The sequence below is a fragment of the Tamandua tetradactyla genome, chromosome 8 (assembly GCF_023851605.1).
Source record: "Tamandua tetradactyla isolate mTamTet1 chromosome 8, mTamTet1.pri, whole genome shotgun sequence".
Lineage (NCBI taxonomy): Eukaryota > Metazoa > Chordata > Mammalia > Pilosa > Myrmecophagidae > Tamandua > Tamandua tetradactyla.
In genome coordinates, this window is record NC_135334.1 from 26,753,509 (window position 1) to 26,777,791 (window position 24,283).

At 50.0% G+C, this 24,283-nt stretch overlaps 1 protein-coding gene across 3 annotated transcripts in view; it reads right to left on the reverse strand.

Annotated features, from left to right (window-relative positions):
- Positions 1 to 355: 355 nt before the first annotated feature.
- The window catches only part of ZBTB16 (zinc finger and BTB domain containing 16), a 188,114-nt gene continuing 164,186 nt past the window's right edge, over positions 356 to 24,283 (reverse strand). For all 3 annotated transcript variants that reach the window (XM_077112877.1, XM_077112876.1, XM_077112878.1), the window contains exons 5-7: positions 13,121 to 13,291; positions 7,945 to 8,112; positions 356 to 5,943 (exon numbers count right to left, since the gene is read on the reverse strand). In XM_077112877.1, the coding sequence (XP_076968992.1) occupies positions 5,714 to 5,943; positions 7,945 to 8,112; positions 13,121 to 13,291 (569 nt within the window). In that variant the 3' untranslated portion in view covers positions 356 to 5,713. The remainder of the gene's footprint in view (positions 5,944 to 7,944; positions 8,113 to 13,120; positions 13,292 to 24,283) is intronic.

Genomic DNA, 24,283 nt, shown 5'->3' on the forward strand with positions numbered 1-24,283 from the left:
CCATGTCCCTCCTGTTCCTTGTATTCCCAATCCCTACAATTATAACTTGTCCGAGATTGGCATTCAATACCTATTGAATGAATAAAAGAATGCCTACTTTGTCCATTATACCAAGGATCAAATGATATTAATACATTTAACAGCATTTTAAAAACTATGAAGTACTAGAAAAATATGTTGAATGCCTTGTAAATGTCACGTCCAAGTGCCCTATAAATCAGGCTTGATGTGTGCCATGCAGAACTTTCTCTTCCCAGACAGAAACCTTAGTCCCTTTACATTATCCCACCCAAGAAAAGGCAAAAGAGGCAAGGCATTTATTTTTTCTTTAAAAAAAAAGACACTTTAAGCCAGAGACAACTGAATTAACTTTATTTTTCTCTTCTAACTGCAGATTCAAGGTATACAACTGAACATTGCTATTTTTCTTATGAGACTTATAAATAAAAATACAAAAAATGTTCACTACAAAAAAATCTACTGTTAGTAGGATGTAAAAAATATTCTCTTTGCTATAGAAGGCACAAACTTCACTTAGTGACACATGGAGAGAGAAAAAAACCTGCAGCAGTAAATTCATTTTTTTTCTTTTTTTCTTTTTTTTTTTAAATCTTGTCAGAAACACTGAAATTACAAAGAAACGCATCAATCTACACAGAACGAAGGCAGATGCGGAAAGCTGCAACCAGGACCGCACAACTTCGAGTGAACTGCTTCGCAACTAGAACAGATCGGACTGGCAAACACAACTGCAAGGGAACCGGGCTGAGGCCGGAGCAGGGGTCAAGAGGAAGAAAAGAGTGAGAGAGAGAAAGGAACAAACTGTGGGAACCAGAGAGGAGGGGAAGAAGGAGAAAAGGAGGGAATGAGAGGGAGAGAGGGGAGAGAGAGAGAGATTTGTACAAAAAAGTAACCAGTAAAATTGAAGAAGAAACAGAAATTGGGCAACCTCCTATAATTAGGCTAAGAGGAGGTGCTGAGGTAGACATTAACTAGGACATCAATTAATTAAAAACACTATTCTGTAATACAGAGCAATCGGACTGGCACTTGTGCTGTCACAACATAAGACAAGCCACAAAAACAAACAAATAACAAAACAAAACATAATACCCAAACCAAAAGGCTTAGTTTTGCTTGGTCCAGCGGGGCAGCAGTGCCCTCAGTGCTATAATTTACATACATATATATATATATATATTTATCTTTATATATATGGGGCGATGTCACGGTACACCACCACAGCTTCTTAACCTTACAAAGATCATGCATAACACTATGTGAACAAACACTATGATACACACCAGGACGCCCGGACCCTGTCTGCAAAGTGGGACGCTGACGACTCCGGGAGGCAGCAGCTGCGACAGGTCTGCAGGGCCTGGACCTCTCTCTCTTCACACCCTTTTCCCCTGACCCAGTCTTCCTGGTTTGTCTTGTACCCCTCTCCTGGCCATCTCTGCCCTTTTTTTTTTTGTCCTCCAACCATCAGTCCCGCCGCATAGGGTCTGTCTGGCTTTTTTTTTCTCCCTTCTACTGAACTATCCAGGTTAAGTGCCGCCATTCGATTCAAGCCAGCAGAAGCTCCAGTAAAGAGGAGGCGAGATGGGAGGGGGGGAAAAGGAGACTGTAAAATAGGCCAAGGCAAAACCAACTCATGGAGTTTGATCCGCTTTTCTGTATTCCATCCTGGTGCTCCCAGCCTTCACCCTCGACGGCTTGCCAGGAAATAAGCCACAAAACTTACCCCTGCTGCCCTTTGTGGACAGAGTCCTAAGGCCACCCCTGCCTCCACTATCTCTCCCCTAGAAGGAGGTAAGAGTAATGGCCCTCTCCCTCCCACGGCCTTGGCGTCCCTGCAGCTGGGTGTACCAACAGCATCCCAAAAGCGACCATACACTTGTGAAAAATTGCAGCAGTTTCTTTTTTCTGCACATGGAAAAACTGTTCAGGCACAAGGATTAAACAAGCCCGTGTTACATCCTTGGATTGTACTGAATCGTTGGGTCCCCCGGGCCCCTGCCCACCCTCGTGCCCCAGCTCTATCTTCTCCGTATCTGAAGCCTCCTCCAAAGCAGCCCAGAGCAGCAATGATATTTACTATTTTATATCTCTCTTGCTATATATATATCTCTCTATATAATTTGTCTATCCTATATACACATAGGATTTTAATGCTTTGAATGAGTGAAGGAGGGAACAGAATCTGAGTGGGGGGTTGATGTCACCAAAAGCATTAAGGGACGCACACCTGTGAGGGACTGGATGTGGGAAAGGAACTCTTAACCAACTTGGACTCGCCCAGGTTGGAGAAGTTGCACTGTGCTGAGTAAGGCAGTAGCAGGTAGCGTCATCAGCGGTACCACAGCTAAAGGCAGCGAGGTGGCTGAAGGAGGCAGCTGGCAGGAAGAAAAGGGAAGTAAAGACACCCAGACCTCACCTGGGAAGAGCACAACCTCTGCCACCTCATCTCCCAAACCCCGTTCGTTCACGGCAGACACACCAGAAGCCTCCAGATGACTTCCTACCCTACCCCAAAGCAAGGGGTTTGGGGGCTCTTCCACTGGCCCTATCCTTTAGGCCTGGCCCAAAACGCCTTGGCTCAAATTCAGAGTCCTTTTGTCTTTGGGATAGGAAGTTGGGGAAGAGGATGTTGAATTTTATTCAGGGTATCTGGGCCTTCAGTGGCATGGGACAGCACATAGGAAAGTCTCCCTACCCAGTATTCCTTAGGAAACCCTCTCCCACCACCCTCCTAGGACCTACAGAACCCTCAGGCTGAGCAGGGCGGGCAGGTGCTGATTTAGTACCATCCAATGCTGCAACACCAGATTACAACAATACTGCATGATTTAACACACAACCGCTCACAAAAAGCACACGCGCGCATACACACGAAAAGGGATTTTGTTTTTGTGAGTGGTGATGGCGGTGAATTTCTTTTTTGTCTTTTTTTTTTTTCTCCTATTCACATTACAAAAGGAAAGGGCAAGGTCCTGTAGAACTGACAAAGGAACTAACAAATATTACAAAAATATTACAATTTGTAAATATCAGATCAACCCTCTCAGCGTTTATGAATGGGGAGGGGACCCAGGCTGGGTGGGAAGGGTGGGGAGTGAGAGGTGTCAGCTAGTTCTATGGAATAATTGGGTTTTTTCCCCCTTCCCCACCAAAGTTGAATGACATCTTGCTTTTTAAAATACTGCTTTCCGGGATTTACAGATCCCCTGAGGGCTCGCTAGTCCCCCCTTCTTCCCAGATTGGAGGAGGAAGCCATAGTGCATAATGATTTCTTACAGAATGCCCCTCCCCAAAATGATTTCACTCTTTTCACATTATAAACACAATAACTGCTCTAGTCACATATTTCAAGTTCAACTTTTTTTTTCCTTTCCAAAGCACTGTCATTATTATAATTGCAAAATAGAATCCTCCTTACTTTACCATCCCCAATCAATACTCTAGTGACACAATCCCCCAATCCACGTCCCCCCCTCCCCCCGACACACAATTTTTAAGGCCTTCAGATTTGGTGGACGTGATTGAAGGGGAAGGCAGGAGGGATGGGACCGAGGGACAGGGGGTAGTCACAGCAGCGTCCATCCCTCTGACTTCCCTATATACTCCTCACAACCTTCTCCCCGAAACCGCTTCCCTAAACCACTTTTTAAAACCTAAGATAAAAATGCAGCCACAACTTTCTCAGAGAGAAAAAGAAAAAAAAAAAAACTCTTGCAAATAAAGCACGAGATGAAACGAGGGCTCATCCTAAAGCAAGTTGCAAAAATGCAAATATTGCAAATGTGCTTTCCAAAATTCGGGGGGGGGGGTACTGGGGCGAGGAGGGCAAGCAGAGCAGCAGAACGGGAGGCAGGAAAGGAACAAAAGAACAAGGGGACAAACATAAGAGGTAGCTTTCAGAAAAACAACACCCCCACCCCAATACAAACGCAACAAAGCTGGATCACCCCTAAACCAGCCATGAAAATATACCAATTTTGGCAATGATACTGCACACACAGGCAGGGCCGCATGGTTGCAAGGACCTGCATAACTTGTAGGTCCCAAACCTGAATGGCCCAGAAGATTGCAAGAAAGGTGGGATTTTGCTCTTGAGTATTTTAGTCTGGACTAACGCTGGACACGCTTGACTTTGTGCCTTGGGCAGAGCCAGCAGTGAGCCCTGGGTGCCAAGCTGGGGACAGTGAGACCCCAATGCATCATACCGCATACCCACCTTCTGCTGACCTTCCCTCCCTGAGCCCCCTATTTGGATCTGAGTCCTTAACTCCTTCTGTGCAGGGAGACTAGTCACTAGAGGCTGGGGTGGGCCTTGGCCAGCTGAAGTCTATAAAACCAACTATTAACTTACACAAGAAACAGAAAAGAACACCCTCCCCATTCCTCCAACCCCCAACCAAAGAAGAGATACAGGGGCTGGCTAAAAAAGCTCACGAGGTCACAAAAAACTGAGGTAATTCAAGTACAATGTGCTAAGAGAGGAACAGAGGGATACAGAAAAGAAGCAAACATAACACAAGGTCAAAGCGCATTCATTCCAGCTCCTCCTTCCCGGTGGACTGAGGGCTGCAAGTCAGGAATTCTGTGCCACCCTCTGGACCTGGATTTTCCCAGAGTTCACTAGGTCTGGGGTCCCCGGACCTCCCCATTCAAAGGGGTCCCCTATGACTCAACACCTTCCCTCAATGACCTGGGCAGTCCCTCCTCCAGTGTAGGGCCACCTGGAATAGGTTGGCCACCTGTTTCCCATGGACAAGCAGCCCATCTATGGATTCCTTTTCCTGGGAACTGAAATAGAGTTGGAGAGAGTTTGGTAGGATGTTGCATGTTTTGCTAGGTTTTTCCATTTGGGAAACAAAAGCAGCTCAGCAGGAATCTTGCCATTGAAGGGGCTTGGCCAGGGTGGGGTAAATCGATCACTTTGTCTTGCACTCTCAAAAAGACTAAGGGTGGGAGTAGGGGCTCTGGAATCAGATGCAGCTTTTCCTGCCAGGGGGACTGGGAGGGCCCTGGGGACTTGGAGGACAGGAGTCAAGGGGAGGCAGGAAACAAGGAGCTGGGGTAGGGGGCAAGAGGCAAGACCACCGTGAGGAGGTCAGATCTGGCGGGGAAGAGAAGGAGTGCACCCCCACCCCCGGCCCCACAGTCTGCTCCCAGCAAACTACAGCTGCCATTTTGAGCACAACCAGTGACCCAGCCTGGCCCAAGCCCCCCACACATGCAGGCCCCTGTTTCTGTCCCCCTCCCTCAGCCTTCGTCTACTGAGGAGTCTGTGAGAGGAGGGCAGGCGGATGCTGTGTGACTCTGACAGAAGACAGCTCACCCCTTCCCAGATCCCATTCCTGGACACAAAAGCAGGGTCTGGGTAGGGCATGAAGAGAAACATACCACCATCTGAGTTGAACAAAACAGCCCCTTGCCCCTGCCCAAGAAAGCCAGGCAAACCTCCAGCCAGGAAGGTGGGTGGAGGGAGGTGCCCAGGGAAGGGGGGCAGCGGCCAGGCATCCAGGTCACCTGAGGCCCAGAGAGAATCCAAGGCCAAAGAGCTATTGGGTTTCCTTTTTCCTTCTCTCTCCCTTTTTTTCTTTTTCTTTTTTTTTTTTTCCACAGTCCTTCCTCCACTTCCTCTCTCTCTCCTTCTTCCTTCCTCGCACCCCACCCCTCCTCCTCCGCCGCTGCAGCCGCCGTTTCACACGTAGCAGAGGTAGAGGTAAGTCTTCTCTATCCTCCAGTCGGGCGGGATCTCCTCGGGCTTGTGGCCCTTCATGTGCTTCTGCATGGAGGAGAGGCTGGGGCAGTACTCGGTGCAGATGGTGCACTGGTAGGGCGAGGCGCCGTTGTGCGTCCGCAGGTGCTTAATCATGGCCGAGTAGTCCCGGGAGCGCTGGTGGCACAGCTTGCACTCGAACGGCTTCTCGCCTGCGGGAGGGGGGACACGGGGCGGAGGGAAGGGGCCGTGAGGGCCGCTCGCGGGACGGCTCTGTGCCCTCGCGCCGCCCAGGGGCCCGGGGGACGGCTCGCGCTCGCGCTCAGCACCACCCACCCCACCCACGCCTGCGCTGCGCAGCCCAGACAGCTGTGCCCGCGGGAAGGGTGGCCTGTGCGACGGGGCGACTGTGCACAAGTGCGCTACTTTACTTCACTGAAACTAATCTCAACAGCCCACGTGGCTGGCGGCCGCCTTACTGTTCCTCGGAGATCTAGCCCCTTCCCTTACTGTCTTCAGTTCTCACAAAGGCACAGTCGATTTCCACTCCAAGAAAGGAAATGGATGCCGAGGTAGGGGGCAGGAAGGCCCCCTTGCGGATGGCTCTTGAGACCACAGTGTCTCTCAGAGGGAGTCCTTTCAGGGCTAGGGATGGCAGGGAGTAACGGTGGAGGGAAACTGAGGGAGCCCAGTCCTCATGGCTGCCTCTGGGGTTGTCCATCCCTGAGTGGCCCTAAGGAACTGGACTCTACCTTACGCTTGGTGGCTAGACTGGGGGTGGGGAGGGGGAACCTGGGAGTGCACAGCCTCGCCCTAGCTGGCCACTACCCACCCCCACCCCACCCCCAACAACGCCCCTTCTCCAGGTTAGAGTCCCCTGGAGCTGAGCAGAGCATGTGAGGGAACCTCCTTTCAATACAGTAATTAACTAGCCAGCCATCTCGCTATCAATACTCCCCCGTGCAGAGGCCCCAGCAAATAATGAAGTAATGAACAGCCAAAGTGATCTAACTATCGACCAGCTATTTACAATAGTCACTGCCAATGCATTTAATGATCCGCCCACCAGGTCACATCCCCGACAAGGGGCTGAGGAAATCCCCGGATCCTGGGGAAATCCTTTGGGTCACTATAGTTAGAAGCAGCGAGCACCCCAGCCTCTCCTTATGGCCCCACGCTGGAGGCAAGGAAATAGGGCTAGGAAGGCTTGCAGGCTCTGAGCTCTCTTCCCTCTCTCCTCCCCTCCCATCCCTTAGAAGCATAATCTCTCCTAAGGCAGCTGGATCTGCCCAGCGTCACCTCCCCCCATGCCTCTCGACAGGACAGCTGCCTCCCTGATGAGAAGAGACTTCTTAGCTGGCCAGGTTCCACCACTGCCTATCCTTAGAGGAAGTCCTTCTACCTTCTTCCCAGTCAGGAAGGAGTGTGCTGGTGGTAAACATTTAACAACTGGCTCTCCCCAAAGCCCTGATCTGTTGTACTTATTTGCTCACTGCCTTATTGCAAATACTCCCAACATGGGAGATTTTAAGCAACCAAGGTGATGTCTCTGAGTTCAGAGTTGGGAAGATATATGCAAAACAGGCATCCACGAGCAGGTGTGCAGCTTCCTCACTCCACTGCCCTCTCTCCTGGAAACCTGGACCATTTCCACTGGCTCTGTCTTCAGACCCCAGCAAAACTGTTGCTCACATATCTTTTACAAAAAAAAGGTCATGAAATTTTGAAATGGCAACATATTATATACATAAGGAATGATTAAATACATCTACTCTTCTAAGCTCAGAACAGAACTCAATCTAACTGTACAATTTCCAATCCTCTTAACAAGCTCTAACTTGATGCACCTGAATTCTTACCCTAACCCGAATAGCATGAAAGTACCCTAACCTTCACTTGCAGCTGATCAGACCAACTCAACTCTAATTCAGGACTCACAAACAGATGCCTTCTTGCATCTCATCTCTGTACTACTGGTATGGCTGCCAGGAGGGCTGATCTGGTTCATGGGAAAGGGTGCTGTGATTGATTAGCATTGTCTACCTTGGCCTTGAAAGGGAGAGTCCAGTGGTCCTCATGCCACCACGTGCACCCTTAATATAACTTGTTCTGCAATTTGCTTTGGCTTCAGACCACCACCCCCTCACTTGGGCTGCCCTAGGGAGCCATCTGCTCCCCACCCCCACCCAGCTCCCTTCACCAGCCTTCAGTACCTGTGTGCACCCTATAGTGCGTCTCCAGCTGGTGCTTGAGGCTGAACTTCTTGCCACAGCCATTGCACTCGTAGGGTTTCTCACCCGTGTGGATGCGTTTGTGGCTCTTGAGTGTGCTCTCATCCCGGAAGCAGCTGCCACAGAACTCACACTCATACGGGTGGTCGCCTGTGGGGATGAGGGGCTGGATCAGGCTCTTGCCTCTCCCTGTCCCCTCTTTAGGGGACAGCAGGGCACATTCAGTCCATGGGGAGGATAAGCCTGCCTGTCTCCTCTACCTCCAAAGAGGACGAAAAGCTTCACCGTCTCTGCCGGCCCCCATCACATAAGCAGGGAGCTCATGTGCTCACACGTGGCTATCCTCTCCTGTGGCCAAGTGGTCATCCACGGGGGAAGGACCCACCATGGAAAAGAGATCTAATTTGGCTGAGAGCAGAACAGCAGTCCTCAGAAAGCAAGCTCCCAAGAGGATAGAGTAGATGTGTGTGCGGGGTTGGGGTGGAGAGGGTGGCTTGAGACCTTGATCCCCAGCTCCTTATGCTGTCTGCTGTCCCCTTACCTTCAAATAAAAAGTCTCTCTCCCATCTGGGGAAATTCTCTTTGTTCCCCAAACATTTTCTGCTGTTTTTTCCTCCACAGTTTTGCACAGCTGTTCCCTCTGCTTCATTGCCTCTTTTCTCTCTGGCGAACTCCTACTCATCCTTCAAGGTCCCAGCTCAAACTTCACCACCACCCCGATTTCCCTGCTCTCCCATCCCTCTATCCCCATATGAAAGCCTGCCTATAGGCCAACAGGCAAAATCAGACACGCTCTCTCCTCTGTCCCCACAACATTTTGTTCTTCCATTAGTAGTAGTGTAATTTTTACAGCATTTTCTGGTTAAAATGGCTCACATTTATTGAGTGCTTACTATCATGCTAAGAACTTCACATTGACCAATCACATCAAGTAATTATCCCAACAACCTCACAAGAAAGATACCTATATCATTCTCATTTTACAAGAAAAATGAAATGATTAGAGATGGTTAAGCATCAGCTCCAAGGACACATGGTGAGTAAGTAGTTGAGGCAGGATTCAAATTTCAATCTGGTTCCAGCATCTGGATATTGGATAGTTATACTGCTAACTGGCACCCTATGTTGTATCTACTTACACACCCACCATGCTTTGGAACGGAAGTGACAAAGGGTAAGAACTAAACCTTATTCATGTCATGGCTTCAGTGCCTAGGCACAGGGATGTCACAGAGCAAAGCATTCAGGAAACGTTGGGGTCCTGAAGCTTGGGGCAGACTGCCCCTCCTCAGTCCGGCATCCCCTGGAGGGAGAGAGGGGATGGGGTGTGCAAATTAACTGTCTTGTGCTTTGTAACCAAAGTGGGGGCTTTGGGGGATGAAAGGTGAGGACTTCAGCTACTTATTTATTACAGGAGTGAAGGCACAGACAATAAAGATAGATTGATCACCCCAGACTTTGTTCATGAATATTTAAATATCGCTGATTCGTCTTGTCACTGTAATTACAATTTCTCTGGGCTGCATCTCCAACAACCACAGTTTATGGTAAAGAATGGCCCACTGTATTTCACTTGTCCCTCTGCAGATGTGCGAGGCTGCCAACCGTGTAATGTCCTCTGCATTTCATACATTTTCTTCAGCTGCTGAAGGTTTAAGTCATCCACAATGACCTACGTTTTTTCATTATCCCCATGTCAAACTGCGCTCGTGCCTGGGCATAAATTGTCCTTCTCGTTATAGACTCACATGCTTGCGCCTTCACTTCCTCTTTAAAATGATATTTTACTCTCTTCTCTCTCCCCTCCTCAGGCTGCTAACCAAAACTCCCCCCCCCCAAACATGGGCCTCGGTACCCACATAAGTTCTCATCACTTCTGAGGGCTCTGAAGGGTTTTAAAGAGTACGGGGAGTGGACGCTGGGGCCTGCCTGCTCGCCGGCTTACTCCTGGGTGGAGGATTTGCGAGAAGAACCAAGAACGTAAAGGGAATGAGGGGGACGAGTCAGACGGAGAACCTCAAAGAGAGGGAACCGTCCCTCGACCCCACTTCTCACCCCTATAAGGGGCACTGCCTTGGCTCAGAGGTCCCAGCCAGCGAGTTCCTGACATGCACAAGGCAGATAAACTAAGTCCTCGGGTTCAGCTGGGAAAACCAGCACCTGCCTATCCTCTTGTTGCCAGGGCTGCACAAGACTGCCTAGTCGCCAGCCCCAGCCCCAGCCCCAGCCCCAGCCCCATCAGACCCAAGGGCAGGAGAGGCCGGAGCAGGCCCTGGCACTAATTAGCTGTGCATCCAACAGAGTGAGGGTCACTCTGTGTCCACATGGGTCCATGTGTCCCTCTCGCTGGGTGTTTGCACTCACAGTCCCAGTCTGACATCCACCTCCCCCTTCCTGACTGAATCGGCAGCGATTACGACTTTAATCAAGGATTCAGTATCCTCATTAAGATATAAATAAATAAATAAGTGAAGCAGAGGCCACGTGAGACTTCAGCTGGAGCCGGTAATTAAAACGTACATGGCAGACAGCGGGCCGGGAAGGGCCGCCTGTGCCTGTCACCCCACAGGGGGCCCTGAGAGTTTAAAAAACAAAGGGTTAAGACAGAGGGCTTGGTTTGATCAGATTTTTATGAATTTCATTATGAAGTGTATCACATGTTAAATGAGTTTAAATAGGAAATCTCGGGAGTCAACCCAGGGAAAGGAATAAAAAGAACAAGAAGAAAAAAAGAAAGGAAAAACGGAGACAGTGAGCAAGAGAAGAGTAAGCAAGCGATTTAGAAGCACGGAATTTGCAGCCCTGGTCTGAAATCCTCACTCTGAGAGTTAATCATGTCAGATTCTCCATAATGTACACAAAACTGGCTGCAGAACTCAAAATCCAATTTGTGGTATGTTGATTAACTCTGTAGCCTCCTTAATGAGCTTGACATTAAGTGCAGGACCAAGGAGACTAATCAGACCTCCTTCCCCGCCCGGTGCACCTGAGACCCCTGGTGGGCTGGCCTTACCTGGTGGGTTCCCTTGCCCCGGTCAAGTCAATGGGCCCCCCCCCACCCCCCACCCCCCACCCCCCACCCCCCACCCCCTGGCCTCTTCCAGTTGGCTCCCCTGGCCCATTCCTCCCACACCCTCCCTTCAGCACAGCTGAGACTTTATTATATGATGAGCCATGTGAATCAGGGATCCATCAATGCCAAGAGCTCTGCTGGACTAACCTACCAAACACAGCTGCCGATGCTAAACACCCGGCCCCAGCAGCAAATGGGCCAAGAACAACAGAATATTAATGAGGCATTGTGTGTGGGGTGTGCACAGCCCGGATACCGCCTGGGTGCACGGTGCCGCATTGGTGTGAAAATCGATGGGTGTCTGTGGTGCACGTGGGCACATGGGCAGAGCATGTGACCGGGCAAATACCTCTCTCAAACTCTGTCTGGATACAGCCACTCCCCACCGAGCTGAAGCATGACTTGCAAAGGGGCATGGGACATGCTGATTCATGAGCTCTTAGAGGACAGCATGGGCAAAGCAGGGGGTACCCTGCATGGACTTAGTATGGTTGGGTGTTTTGAGCTATATGAAGCCAGCTAAAGTGTCAGAAAGCTGACTCGTCATCTGGGATAGGGCTGACCTTGGGGATCCAGTGGCAATATATTGACAGGAAGAGGCATGTACTTGGAGGGGACACTGATGCTGTCATACAAAAGTCCTCATCAACCACCCTTCATCCTTAGGCCTTCTGGCTAAGCCCTACTCTCCGGGGCCTCCTGCTGTCTTGTCCCAGCAGTTCAAAGTAATTCCAAGCCTATCGGAATGCTGAGGCAATGTGCTCCCTGAAGAGAAGGGCAAAGGGAAGCAAGAGCCCAGGCAGGCTCCTTGGTGAGGAAGCCTACAGCTGGTATGACAGGCCAGCTCAGGCAAGGATAAATAAAACCCCTCACTTATGCAACAGAATCTGCCAAACATGAAAGGCCTGCCCTTGTATCCTAAATCCCAGAGATGTAAGACTCCCAAGAATGAGGAGAGGGTCTTACAGGCTCTTATAGAGTTTTTTTATACACTCACATGGGCACACATGCTGTTATATGCAGATAGATGGTCTGCCTGTCTCCCTGGCCCTGTCCCACTTCTACAAGCACAGGACAGAAAGCACACAGGCAGAGACAGAGGCAGATCAGAAATGGCCAGTCCATATCCCTGTACAGCCAGGAAGACCCAATTTTGTCTTAGAGGAAAGGAGGAATCTGAGCTCTCCATTCCCCTGCTAGGGGAAGACCAGGGGCCGCTGCAAGGATGCAAATGCCTCCTGGTCCTCAGGGACTCAGTGCCTGACTCCCAAGCCCTAGAGGGTAGTGGAAGGCGCTGCCCAGTACCCAGGCACATGGCCCAGCCTCCTTGACAACCAGCTCCTCCTGGTCTCCCCCCATCATCTGAAACTGGCTGAGCAGGGATATGGGAGATTTTATGGCTCACTGCTCACACCTGCCCCAAACAAGGTTAGACCCAAGTACAGACAACAGGCTTTTGAAACTGTGGGACAAGTAGGAACTCTTCTTCAACATTCTCACAAGAAACAATGAAAAAGGGCCTGACTTCAGGAGTGGCTGTTCATGGAGTAGGGTGCCAGTGAGTGCTAGCTGGGGGGGGGGGGGGGGGGGAGGCAGGGAGCACAGAGAGGGCTAGAGACCAAGCAGGTTAGTTTTTCTCAGACCTTCTTGGGTCCACCTGCATCAGAATCTCCTGGGAATTTATACTGATGATGCTGATCCTGGCTCCCACCCTGGACCCACTGAGGGTGGGGCCCAAAAAGGTGCTTTTTTTTTTTTTTTTTTTTTTTTACAAGGGCAGGCACCAGGAATCAAACCCGGGTCCTCTGGCATGGCAGGCAAGCATTCTTGCCTTTTGAGCCACTGTGGCCCTCCCAGAAGGTGCATTTTTAAAGAGCATCATGAGCATCCTCTCTGCTAAGCACAGAGAGATTGAGAACCAAAGGTCCACGGGACAGGACTGAGCAGAAACTGTAGACGTTCACTGCATAGATACGGGAAGCCCCATACATGCAACACTTGGGCAGAGAAGGGCAAGTCTTTGGAAGTCAATCCAGACGCTGGTTCCCAGAGACCCTGATTCTTTCATTTCCGGGATCGGCCCACCTGTGTGTGAGCGCAGGTGGCGTTTGAGGGCGGTGTGGCTGGGGAAGGTGCGGTTGCACTCGCTGCAGATGTAACTGCGCACGCCCGCGTGGACCTCCATGTGCTGCTGGAGCGCACTCTGCGCCTGGAAACGCTTCCCGCACAGCAGACAGAAGACGGCCATGTCCGTGCCTGCGGAAACAGGAGAGGGAGAGCCTCAGGGGGAGGGAACATGAGGCCGGCTACTTATCCATCCCAGCCAGAGCACTCGCAACCCTCATTTAACATACTTGGGAGCAAATCCAGAGAAGGTCTGGGCCACACCATAATATGGTCTGGGCCAGCCATGCTGACTACAAGGACGGACAAAATCAGTCTCCTTCCTGCCCTCATGCACAGAAGGTGGAGAGGGAGACGGTGATCAAACACACTGGATGGCAAAGGTAAATTTGCAATTGGGACAAGTGCCATACGGAAGGCTGGGTATTAAGGGGTCATGTATCAGAAGGACTTGAACAGATCTAAGGAACAACGACAACAGGTGCCAGTCTTTGTTCTAATATAACTAATTTAAAAATCACGACTCTACAAGTTGTTATCCTCGCTTTTTATATAAGGCCCAGAAAGAGACTGAGCAAGGGGGCTCAAGGTGCCTAAGTTCGTAAGTGGTAGAGCTGGGATTCAAATCCAGTCAGCAAGGATTTGAACCCTTTCTTGATGCAAGTGACAGATGCTGTTCTCTTAAACACTTCCCCATTCATTAAAGCATAAACCTTAGGGATTCATTCATTCATTCAACAAATATTATTTTAGTACCTTTCTATAAGCATGAGTCCCTTTTTGGCAATGGGGATATTACCACGGAAAGTATACCAAGTCCCTGCTCTCATTATAGATGTGACACAGCATACTGGGGTGGGTGGCAGTGGTAAGAGCATGCCCAGGAAAGTATCTGTGAACACCTGAGGCTGAGAAGAAACTGGGGGGTGGAGGGGTGGAGATGGGCTGAGGATCAGAGAGAAAAGCAGTGAAGATGGGAAGCAGGAGGAGAGGAGACCGAAAAAGGAGGCAGGGGCCATACAGGGTCTTGAAAGCCAAAGTAAGAGCTTTAACGGACAATTGTCAAAGGATTTTGAGCTCATGAGTAACACAATGAGATTATCAATTAATTCTGTCCAGTCATTATGTGAGCTGATCAGAAATACAGGTAGCCCATAGTACACTACACGGATAAGTTGCCATTTTCGGTTAGTCGGCAATCCTCTTCCGTGTTGCTTAGAGCTGTGGCCTTCTGGCTACAACAGTACATGGGGAAGTATCTAAACCCTTGTCTGGTCTAATTGCTGGCTTACTGCCCACTATTTCAAACTATGTTTTCCTAAGTATATCGGCTTCCTCCAGAAAACCTGTGTGCATGCTCTTCTTTGCTAGCATCCGGGCAGTATTACCTGTGTTCAGCCCTGTGCCACCTTCCTCTGTTTCAAGGACACAAGCAGGAAAAGTGAAAAGGCACAACTGTGAACCCAGGCCAAAGCAGAGGAAGAGCCGATGTTTGGCTGCTGGAATTGGCTGCTCAGTGTGGAATCGGGGATTGCCTGGTGCAAGGCGGGCATGAAGAAGCCAGTGGGGAGAACCTGTCTGCCTTACTGGGGCATTCATGGAGACAGCAAATGGAAGCTCTGGATTTTCCCGTCCCCTTCATAGCTGAGTATGTATGTACTAATGGGAAGGCAAGGACTGCCTCACACTACCCACCCCCCACCACCACACCCTCAACACCCACCCGTGGTCCCCTCCCTTTGAAGACAGTCTGAGGTCTAGGCGTTGGCAACCATGCTCCATCCTGTCCACAGCCAATGCCTGCACCTAGGTCCAGGGAAGGTGCAATAAACGCAAGCACATGATTCTGCTCCTGGACCTCCAAGAGCAGGAAGGAAGGGGGACTAATATAGGCATTGTGCTAAGTGCTTTGTCTATGTTGTCATCTCATTTGAAACTTGCAGTCCTATAAGGCAGTTATTCTTATTCCCCTTTTTACAAATGGGAAAATGGAAACATTAAACAACTTGCTTAAGGTCATACAGAAAGAGGCAGAGGTGTGACTTGAAAATGCCTAGGTCTGTCTGATTTCAGAAACCGTGGGGCTGGGCCCATTTCCACCTCTGGGGCCAGCCACCTGCCTGTCTGGGTTTCCCCTAGATGAGGCACAGTATTGGCCATAGCAGTTCAGCTCCAACTGGCTTATTCAGGAGAACCAATGCATGCAGGACCTGCTCCAGCAAAGGCTAGGAAGAGTGGATTAGATGCTGAGTCACAAGGTGTAGCTCTCTGAAGCTTTTCGAACCCACTGGGATCCAACCAGATCTCTGGGAGATGTTGGGGTACTCTGCTCCACTTGATGGAGGGGAAAACACAGAGGGGGTGATCTGCCCAGGGAGAAGCAGAGCCAAGGGCTGAGAGTTCAGTCTAATAAACACACAGAGGAGCCAGTCTCTCTGTAGTTCCTGCAGTTCTTTTGGTGGAAGAGCCGTCCCCACTCCTTCAATCTGAGGGTAGCCTGACCCACTCTTGGCTGAGTCCTCCCCTAACCCTCAGGCCACAGAGAGTCCCAATTAAACTAGATGCTTGGTTGAGATGGAGCAGCCTCCCTGGGCCAGCCATGTCCTGTGAGAGCCAGGTTTCTCCTTCTGTATCCCCTGAAATCCACAGCATAGAAGGAGCCTGTTTCAGAGGGCATATGAATGACATCCCCAGGAGGGCTCCCTGAGCTGAACAAGTCAGGCCTGGAGGAGCTCTGAGGCCCAGCACCACCCAGCAGGGCAGACAAAATCCTGCAGCATTCTATACCCTTGGTCTTACCAAGGCCCCTGAAGCTGCCCCACTCTGCCTTTCCACCTCCTCACTGAGCCCCTTCTGTCCCTCTGCCAACTCAGGTAATCATACCGAGTGTAGGTGCTATGCTGGGTGGCACAGAGACTGTGGAGATCAAAGAGGGAAACACAGTTCTAGAGGCACACAGACAACGCAACAACCAACCAGAGGGTGACATGGGGTGATTCAGAGATTTTGAGTTAGGCTCTGAAAAAAGAAGAAAATTTTGAGAAACTAAGGACTGGAAGGCAGGGCCCACGTGCCAGGCAGAGGGAACACAATGAGCAAATTTCACGATGAGCCAGTGGGCCTAGAGGACAGGCTCTGAGGATGGAGAGAAGCTGGGAAAGTTACTGTGGGTGGGAGCACGAAGGACCATATATTCCAGGTAGGACTTCATTCTATAGGCAGTGGGGCACCACAAAGCGATGGAGGTGCTAGCATGAGCCATCCTATGGAGGAGGGTGATGACCCTGGATGCAGCCTGGGGTTGAACCGCAGGCCAAGTGGCCAGAAACAGAGAGGAAAGCTCATCGCTCTGGTGCTACTACTGGGGGAGGAAGACCAGACGAGAGCAGGGGCCGTGAGGACAGGGAGAAGGACAGAGAAATGAAATCCTGCGAAGCAGGCCCGACAGGTGCTAGGGCCTGGCTGGAAGAGGGAAGGTGGTGAGTCTGAAGTCCCAGTCAACCCTGCACCTTTCTGGAAGGTTTAAAGTTACACCAATGGTCACCACCTGGTAAGGAAATGCTATGGCGTCCTTACAATAGTTACTCTCCCTTTGCGGGGACATCCTCTTTGTTCCTGTCCCACAAGGCTCAGGGGCTCTCCTTGGTCACCAGCACACTGACCAGGCCTCCCAGGCCAAGAGAAGGAGGGCTCTGGGGCGCCACATCCACTCTCCCTATCCTTTTCTGTGCAGACCAACAGCTGGGAAAACAGGAATGTATTAAAAAAAGAAAAAAGGAAAAGGCAGGGGAGAAGTGAATGAGACACAAGAAAAGCTATTGGTGCATACAAGTTAAAAACCTAGAGACTAGATTTGAGTTATTAAACAATTTGCTGTAGTTTCTGCCTAGCTGACTGTTTGGCATGTATGATGAGTCAGGGCAGATTCTATTACACTGGGAGATTAAGCAAATAAATGCTAGCTTTTGGAAACACATTAAAATGTGGGACTATGGAAATAAAATTATCTAGGAAATTATATTAGTAATTCATTAGCTGCAGGGAGATGTGCAGCGGGACAAGTAGAGCCCAGTGGTGGTAGAACAGCCTGTGCTCCCTTCCACTCCCAAGCCCCTGAGACACCCACCACTCTGTTCTATGCTGATAGCCCTGGGGGAGGGGAGGAGGTGCCTTTCTGATTGAAAAAGACCTTAAGAAATCATATGGTCAGCTTCACACAGGAGGTTTGAGAAAGCACAGGGGTGCTGCTCTGCCACTCACTTGCCTCGAGACCCTGAGCAAACTTCTCCGGATCAGGGCACGCTCACCATTTACCATGCCGCTTGCAGCTGTTAAAAGCATCAAAGGAGATCTCCCTGTAAGAATGTTTCATGGCTATCAAGTGGTAGCAGAGCCAATGCCAGCCCAAACAACACCTTTGTCTGAATTAAGGAAATCAAGTCTCTTCCTTTGGGCAGACACAGATATTCACCAGGCATACAGTTTTGGTGAACAGAAGGGACTGGATTTCAGCCTCCACTTTCCCCCATGGCTGGGCATCCTTTCCACAACAAACCACCCATAGCATGCATCATGGTGGCCCTGCCCAATTTTACAAACCTAAGTTGCTTTATCGACTCTAGTTTTCTTCCAGGAAGCCGACCTCAGAGAAGGCATCTTGGATGAATTAAGACCAGTACCAAGGATATCTTCCTCCTCTGAGAATACACTATTGCCTTTCATATACTGTATCACAGCACATAAATGCCTTTACTGCATTTGTTTTTGTCATTCAGGTCTGCCCACTAGATTGCAAGGCCTTCAGAGCAAGAACTATTCTATTCCGCTTTCGAGTCCCAACACTTAGCTCAGGGCCTGGCGCAGAGGCACATGTAACAGCACACTGGGATAAATAATAAATAAGGGGCTGTAGGGCAATCCCAGGGGGCAGGCGCAGAGGGAATCACGATACAGAGACTGAGACAGATGGCTGGGGCTGGGGAACACTCACACCGAAGTCCACAAATGGAACCGATTTCTTAGAGCCCCCCATAAGACTCTCCTTGGAAACCGGTAGGAGTAGCCAAGGGACCCACAGGTAGGTGTTCTCACTGGAGCCTCATGTCTGCCTGGCTAGGACTCCCCAGTTCTTACTCCACTTCTGAGCTCCACTGCTCAGAAACAAAGAGCCAGACCACAGAAGGACGGGTTCTACCACACGGTGCAGTCCCACAGTTAAAAAAATCCCAGTTCTGATCTAGAGGCACAGGAGCTTCCTAGCTTTGTGATCTCGGATCAAGCACCTCCATTTCTTCATCTAGGAAACGGCACTCATTCCTAACCTACCCTTCCCAACACTAACTTCATATTGCTGTCATGAGGCAATTTCTATTTTTGAATATATAAATCTTACAAATACATCATTTTCTAGCCCACTGTATATTTACATGTTGGTCAGATACATTACTGAGTCTTGGCCCAAGGAAATATTTGATGAAGTCAAGGGAATCAGCACCCCTCTGGTCCTACGAGAAATGGATGGGGCTGAATTCTAGGTGGGGAGTCCACGGGTGTCTGCCTAAATGGAATGTGAAAAAGAGGGAATGGGTATGGCAAGAATGAGCAAGAGGTGTGGTTCCAAGTATGTGGGCAGGGTCTGCACCTGCATTCCAGCCCCCATTTGCATCAGTTCTAGACCATGACCCCAAGCACAGGGTCAGCAGAGCTACAGGGCATGTGTGACTCCAAGACTCCCAGTTTCAAACAAGTTTAATTTTAGCAAAACATGGGAGAAAGCCAAGGCTAGGGTGGAACAGGAGGCAGGACAGTGACACAGACCCAGGGTATTTATTTCACCAGGTGATGACTGGATCTGAAATTATGAGATACAAAAACCCTCATGTTTACACCTGTGCCATTTCCATACCAATTAGCTCTTTCATAGAAAGGAAGGAATAGGATCAGAGGGGTACACAGCTGGAGAAGATATTCAGGTGCTACACCTTCTTGGAGCAAGGCTCTTATTATCTCCTGCTATAAGCAGTTTTTTAATCAAAAGAGCAGAGGGATCTAAATATATTTCGGCTTTTTTTGGTAAGTGGGCCGTGATTGCTCCGTGTGTATGTGGCGGCAGGAACACATGCCTTTGTGTCAGCGTGCATGTCCATGGGACAAGGACAGACTCCCCATATCCAACTGTACCCCAACCCCACCCAAAGGAGGAATTACCTCTCCTGCCACTCCGAGGAGCTTCCTCTCCCCAAGGAAGGAAATGTCAAATTTAAGGTCATAGTGGAAACCTTGATTTAAACAGGAACCATTTTCCCACTCTCCACCCCTGTCCCCCAAGTCCTCCTGACATGATTGTCTACTTCCTCTGACTCTCAAGGTCACTCTTTTCTAAGACACTGTCTTCAGCCACGGGCAGCTCTTGTGACCTCACCCCATGACCATCAAACCGCTGCCTTTTTCCCTTCTCCCATCTTTTTCTTCCCTTTCCCCCTACATTGTTGTTACAGAGCATAGCGGGGCTGCATCATCCACTGTGCAAGAGAAAAAGAGAATGGAGACAAGCAGCACAGGGCTGACTCACACCAAAGGCAGAAGGCTCCGTCTGCATCTTAAGAGGATGGAGAAGGCTAGAGGTGTATATTTACATGTAAGTCAGATGGGGTGTGTGTGGAGGGGAGGATGGGGGTGTGCAGAGGGGAACAGATGGAAAGGAAACAAGTGCCTAGAATCATGATATCTCATGTTGTCTGAGTTGGTTCCTATTTTTTACTTCCCCCATGCCATCATTTAGGAATTGGAAAGAACCAGGAGCTGCCTCCCTAGTCCTCCTCGTTTTCCCCTTGGGTATGAGTGGGAAGGTCATTTAGGATGAGCTCCTGAACTCCCAGCCTTTCTCAGAAGACTAGCTATGTTAGCAGTGAGGACCCAGTCTGTCCAGCCTAAGGACGTGTCACTGACCCCTGAGGATGACAGATGCCGGCGAGGGGGAGCCAGGTCCCACCATTCCCTTTACTGCCGGTGGCTTTTCTTCCCAGAGGAGTGGAATTAGGTGAGGAAACGTCTTGGGCGGGTTTGCCTCAAACCAAATTAACTGCAAGCCTTCGCACAGAGGCTTGTCTGCTGCAGACACCTGTAATCCTGCTGGGTACCTGCAATCATCTCCTCAGTAACATCTCCCCAAACCAACCCCGGGCTGAAGAACTTAATATCCAGCCTTCTTGACAGTTTCAGCCTTGTCAATTCCAGCCTTCTCATCCAATCCTCCCAACCCCGTTTTCCTTCCTTTCTTACATGCTCAGAATCTTGGAAGGTATTTATCTACACATCTCTAGATTCTCTACCTCCACTAGGGAAAGGGAAATGTTATTGGTTTGATATTATTAGTGATATTATTAGCAGAGAAACCTCAATGAATGGCAAAAAAATGGGGAGGAGTTAATGAAGCTGATTCAAATTTGTTTTAAAACTAGGCAATGGACAGGAAAGTGTCTATACTCTCCATCTTGCCCTCACTCCACCCCCCAAAATCCTCATCTCTTGGGGAAAGTGGCGGCATCTCCCGGCAGCAGCAGCTAGTAGAGCCAACTCCCGGAAAACCGTGTATTTGTTGAGCAGTGAGCTGCAGACACAAGTGCATTTCATTACTCGGCACCTCCAGCTACAGTAAACAAATTTGTCAGCTCACTAGCTCATTAAGGTGCGCCCCGGACATGGGGGATTTATTGAGACCTGCACAATAAAAGTAACATGAATGGATTTACTAATTTTGTCAATCACTCCAACAAACCAGCTGAAGAGGAGAAGGAACTGGAGCAGGGAGGCGAACAAGGGGTGGGAAAGAAAGGAAAGGGGGTTAAAAAAAAAAAAAGTGGGGGAGAGGAAAAGTTTGGTTTGCAAGAGAGAGAGAGTGTGTCTGCCATCTGGTTACAGGACCTCGTCCACATTCACTCCACCTCCTACACTGGCCACTCTTTCTAGGGTGCGGGGCAGAAAAGGTGCCAAGGACAAACTAAGCTACAAGAGGCCAAACCAGGTCCTGGTTCCCTGGCAGTACCACATAAGCACAGACACGCCCCTTCATCCCTCCAGCCCCTTACTGGATACTGAACCAATGAATCAGAGGATTAAAAACCACACTAGGGGAAGGGGCCTGTAGGTGCCTCTCTTGATGCCTCCTGCTTGTACCAGTTCCCCTTTCCTCTGGCTTCTCAGTCCAGTTCCTGGACCTTTCTGGACATTCCAGAATGAATCAAAACTCCCATCGAGAGAGAGAGAGAGAGAGAGAGAGCAGGAATGGGGAGTGGGGTGGAAAGTAAATCCGGAGAGGTATGCAGCCCTCTGGTCTGTAACTTTCAAAATGACAGCAGGACTGGGGCAAAGGTCACGGGGTGCGAGGCCTTAAGCACCTCGGCCAGCTGTGGCGGGGAAGCCCGGAGCCCGCAGGATGCCTGCCTGTATAAATCAGCAGTAAGCAGCCCCCGCTGGGGGCAAGGACAATGGGCCCCCACGGGGGTAGGAGGCAGGACAAAGCCATCCGGCCAGTGCGCAGGCCCGGAACAAATGTGCCCTGGCACCACGGGGCCCCCATTTGTGAAACTAATTGGCCCATGATTGAAAAATTGGACCAACTTCAATAACCCTGGGAGGAGAGGGTTGGCCTGTGGTAGCCTAACCTAGCCCAGCTCTGCAGAGTCGGCCCGGCCCAACCCAGGGGGGATCAGGAATGGACAGTTCTCTCAGGTACTGCTCATTTTGATGGGGAGATGCCTTTGGAATGGGACCCATCTGGGAGACTGACAGATTGGGAGATGGGGTAGGTGGGCACGTGCCACCTTGAGGGACCTGGGCCCAAGACACAGAGAACTGTCTCCCTCGGTTTCTCCACATTCCTTCCTCTGTAGAAACAAAGTTCAAAGGACAGAGATAGGTACCTGTCTGCCCTCCAGTTCCTGAGGCCAAAGGACTCCCTATGTCTCTCATTCAGGGGTGGGTGGGCAGCAAACAAGCATAAAGCTGCAATTTCCTGAGCCCACCCTCCCTGGCACGTACTGGGCACTAGGCCCTCTGCCTGTGGCTGCTGTAGGTGGAAAGAGGCCTGTAGCTCTCTGCAAGGCTGCATGAAGGCTGTAAGAAGCAAGATTCCCTCAGTCTCTGGACTCATTTGGTCCTGGAAGCTTCTGGGGAAGGGACTTCCGGCGTGTCTGGTGGGAGGTCAGGATGGCGTGAAGGACAGGCCAGGATAATCATCTCAGACTTTGTCCTCCTGCCCTACCCTTTCCCAGTGACTTTTCATCATAGACTTACAAATGGAAGTTTACAAAGCGCCGAGTCTTTACACCCAGAAGCCTGTCTTCAAGTCCTGCCTCAGTGACTGACACGCTGTGTTCTCTTGGGTAAGTTGCTAGATCTCTCTGGGCCTCAGTTTTTTCATATGTAAAATAAAGAGAAGAGTAAACAATCCTTAAAGCTCCCCCCCCCATACGCTAATATTCAATGATTCTAGCCTAGTGAGGAGGGTGCTGGAACACTAAAAGGTCCTTTCTCCCACTGAGATGTATTTTAGGCACTCTCTCCTTCAAGGGCTGACTCAACAGCCACTTTCTTAAAGAGTACCCCTAGGCTTTGCTGGGAACCACTTTCTTAGGCTGGAGGGATGGTCACGGGTCAGAAGAGAGGCTCTGCCTACCACGGAGTGAGCACTGGTGGGTGCCAGGCGAGGTGCTATCACACTGTACTCTTCAGATAACCCCGTGAGATAGGGCTTTTAGGCAAGCGAGAAAAGCAAGACTTGAGACCACCTGCTGAACCCTTTCTCTCAAGGGATTATATTCTTAGTACCTCCCACAACTAGCTATACCCCCAAAAAGGCCATTCTTGAAGTAGCTGGGTCTGAGCGCCCTGTGAGCCTGTTTGTTCCTAGTGAGGGCGTGGCGGGGACGAGGGGCAGCGGCTTTCTCCCCCATGCCCCCAGGACCCAGATGACAGAGAAGGCAGCAGAGCAACCCAGCGAACCAGACCCTCTGAATCTCATGGGTTTTGTTTCCCTGGTGCAGTGCCCAGCGTGTGGCAGGCAATTCAACTCTGAGCAGTGAGTGTCCAGAGCTTCTCGGGAGCACATGGAGGTCCCACCTAAAGAGGAGACCCAGTTTCCGGTTACGGTTACCCAAGAGAAGTTTGGAATATACTATCCCCAGGCCCCTTCCATCCCTTGTGCTCTCCAGGCACGTATGATTATTTTCTATAGAGTTATTCCCCCTAGGACAGGCATCCCTGACGTCATCCTGAGGCCTCTGGGGAAGAACTGGGGGGATCCAGAAGCCAAACCCCCCCCCCCGCACATACAGACAAACAGAACAACAACAAAACACACACAAAAAACAAACAAACAAAAAACCAACTCAGCCGGGCTCTTATTTAAAATTTCTTGTAAATCTCAGGTATTGCTGAGAATGGTGGAGGCGGGAGGAGGCGTGGATAGAGAAGGGACAGAGCAGGAAGAAAGAAAAGGCACAAAGACCAGAGGCATGGAATGAAGGACAGCAAGAGCTAGGGGTGACAGAAATTCAAAATGAAATGGAATACTGATTGTTTCGGAGCCATTTACACACCTGACAAAACTGGGCAATGAAAAGAAAAACTATCCTGTGGGTAAATAAACAAAACCAAAAGAAGAGAAGGATGTATTCATTTTGCTGACGTTTTAATGGTTGCTCTCCTCCCACTCCCCTCCTGCCCCCCCCACCAGAAGATGATTACAAATTACGCAGCATTTAAACGCTTTTTACTGTCAACAATTAGAAGAAGGGGCTGTGGCATCGCAAGTGTAATGGCCATTCATTCCCACGGTAACCAGGCAGAGCCCCGGTGAGGCCGTCCTGATACTGTACTGCACACAGCGGCCAGAAGGGACAAGTGCACACACCGTTAATTGTGCAGGATGTTCACAAGCAAATTAAAATATAAAAAGCTCCTGACAGGAAGACAGATACCAAAAGTGAGGGCAGGGCAGATTGAGCGCGTGGAGTTAAAGTCTGAGCCTCGGCAGAGTTTAAGCAAATCCCAATGACACTTTATTTGGAGCAGCTTTGCATTAGTTTTAGGTATTTGTGTGTGTGTGTGTGTGTGTGTGTGTGT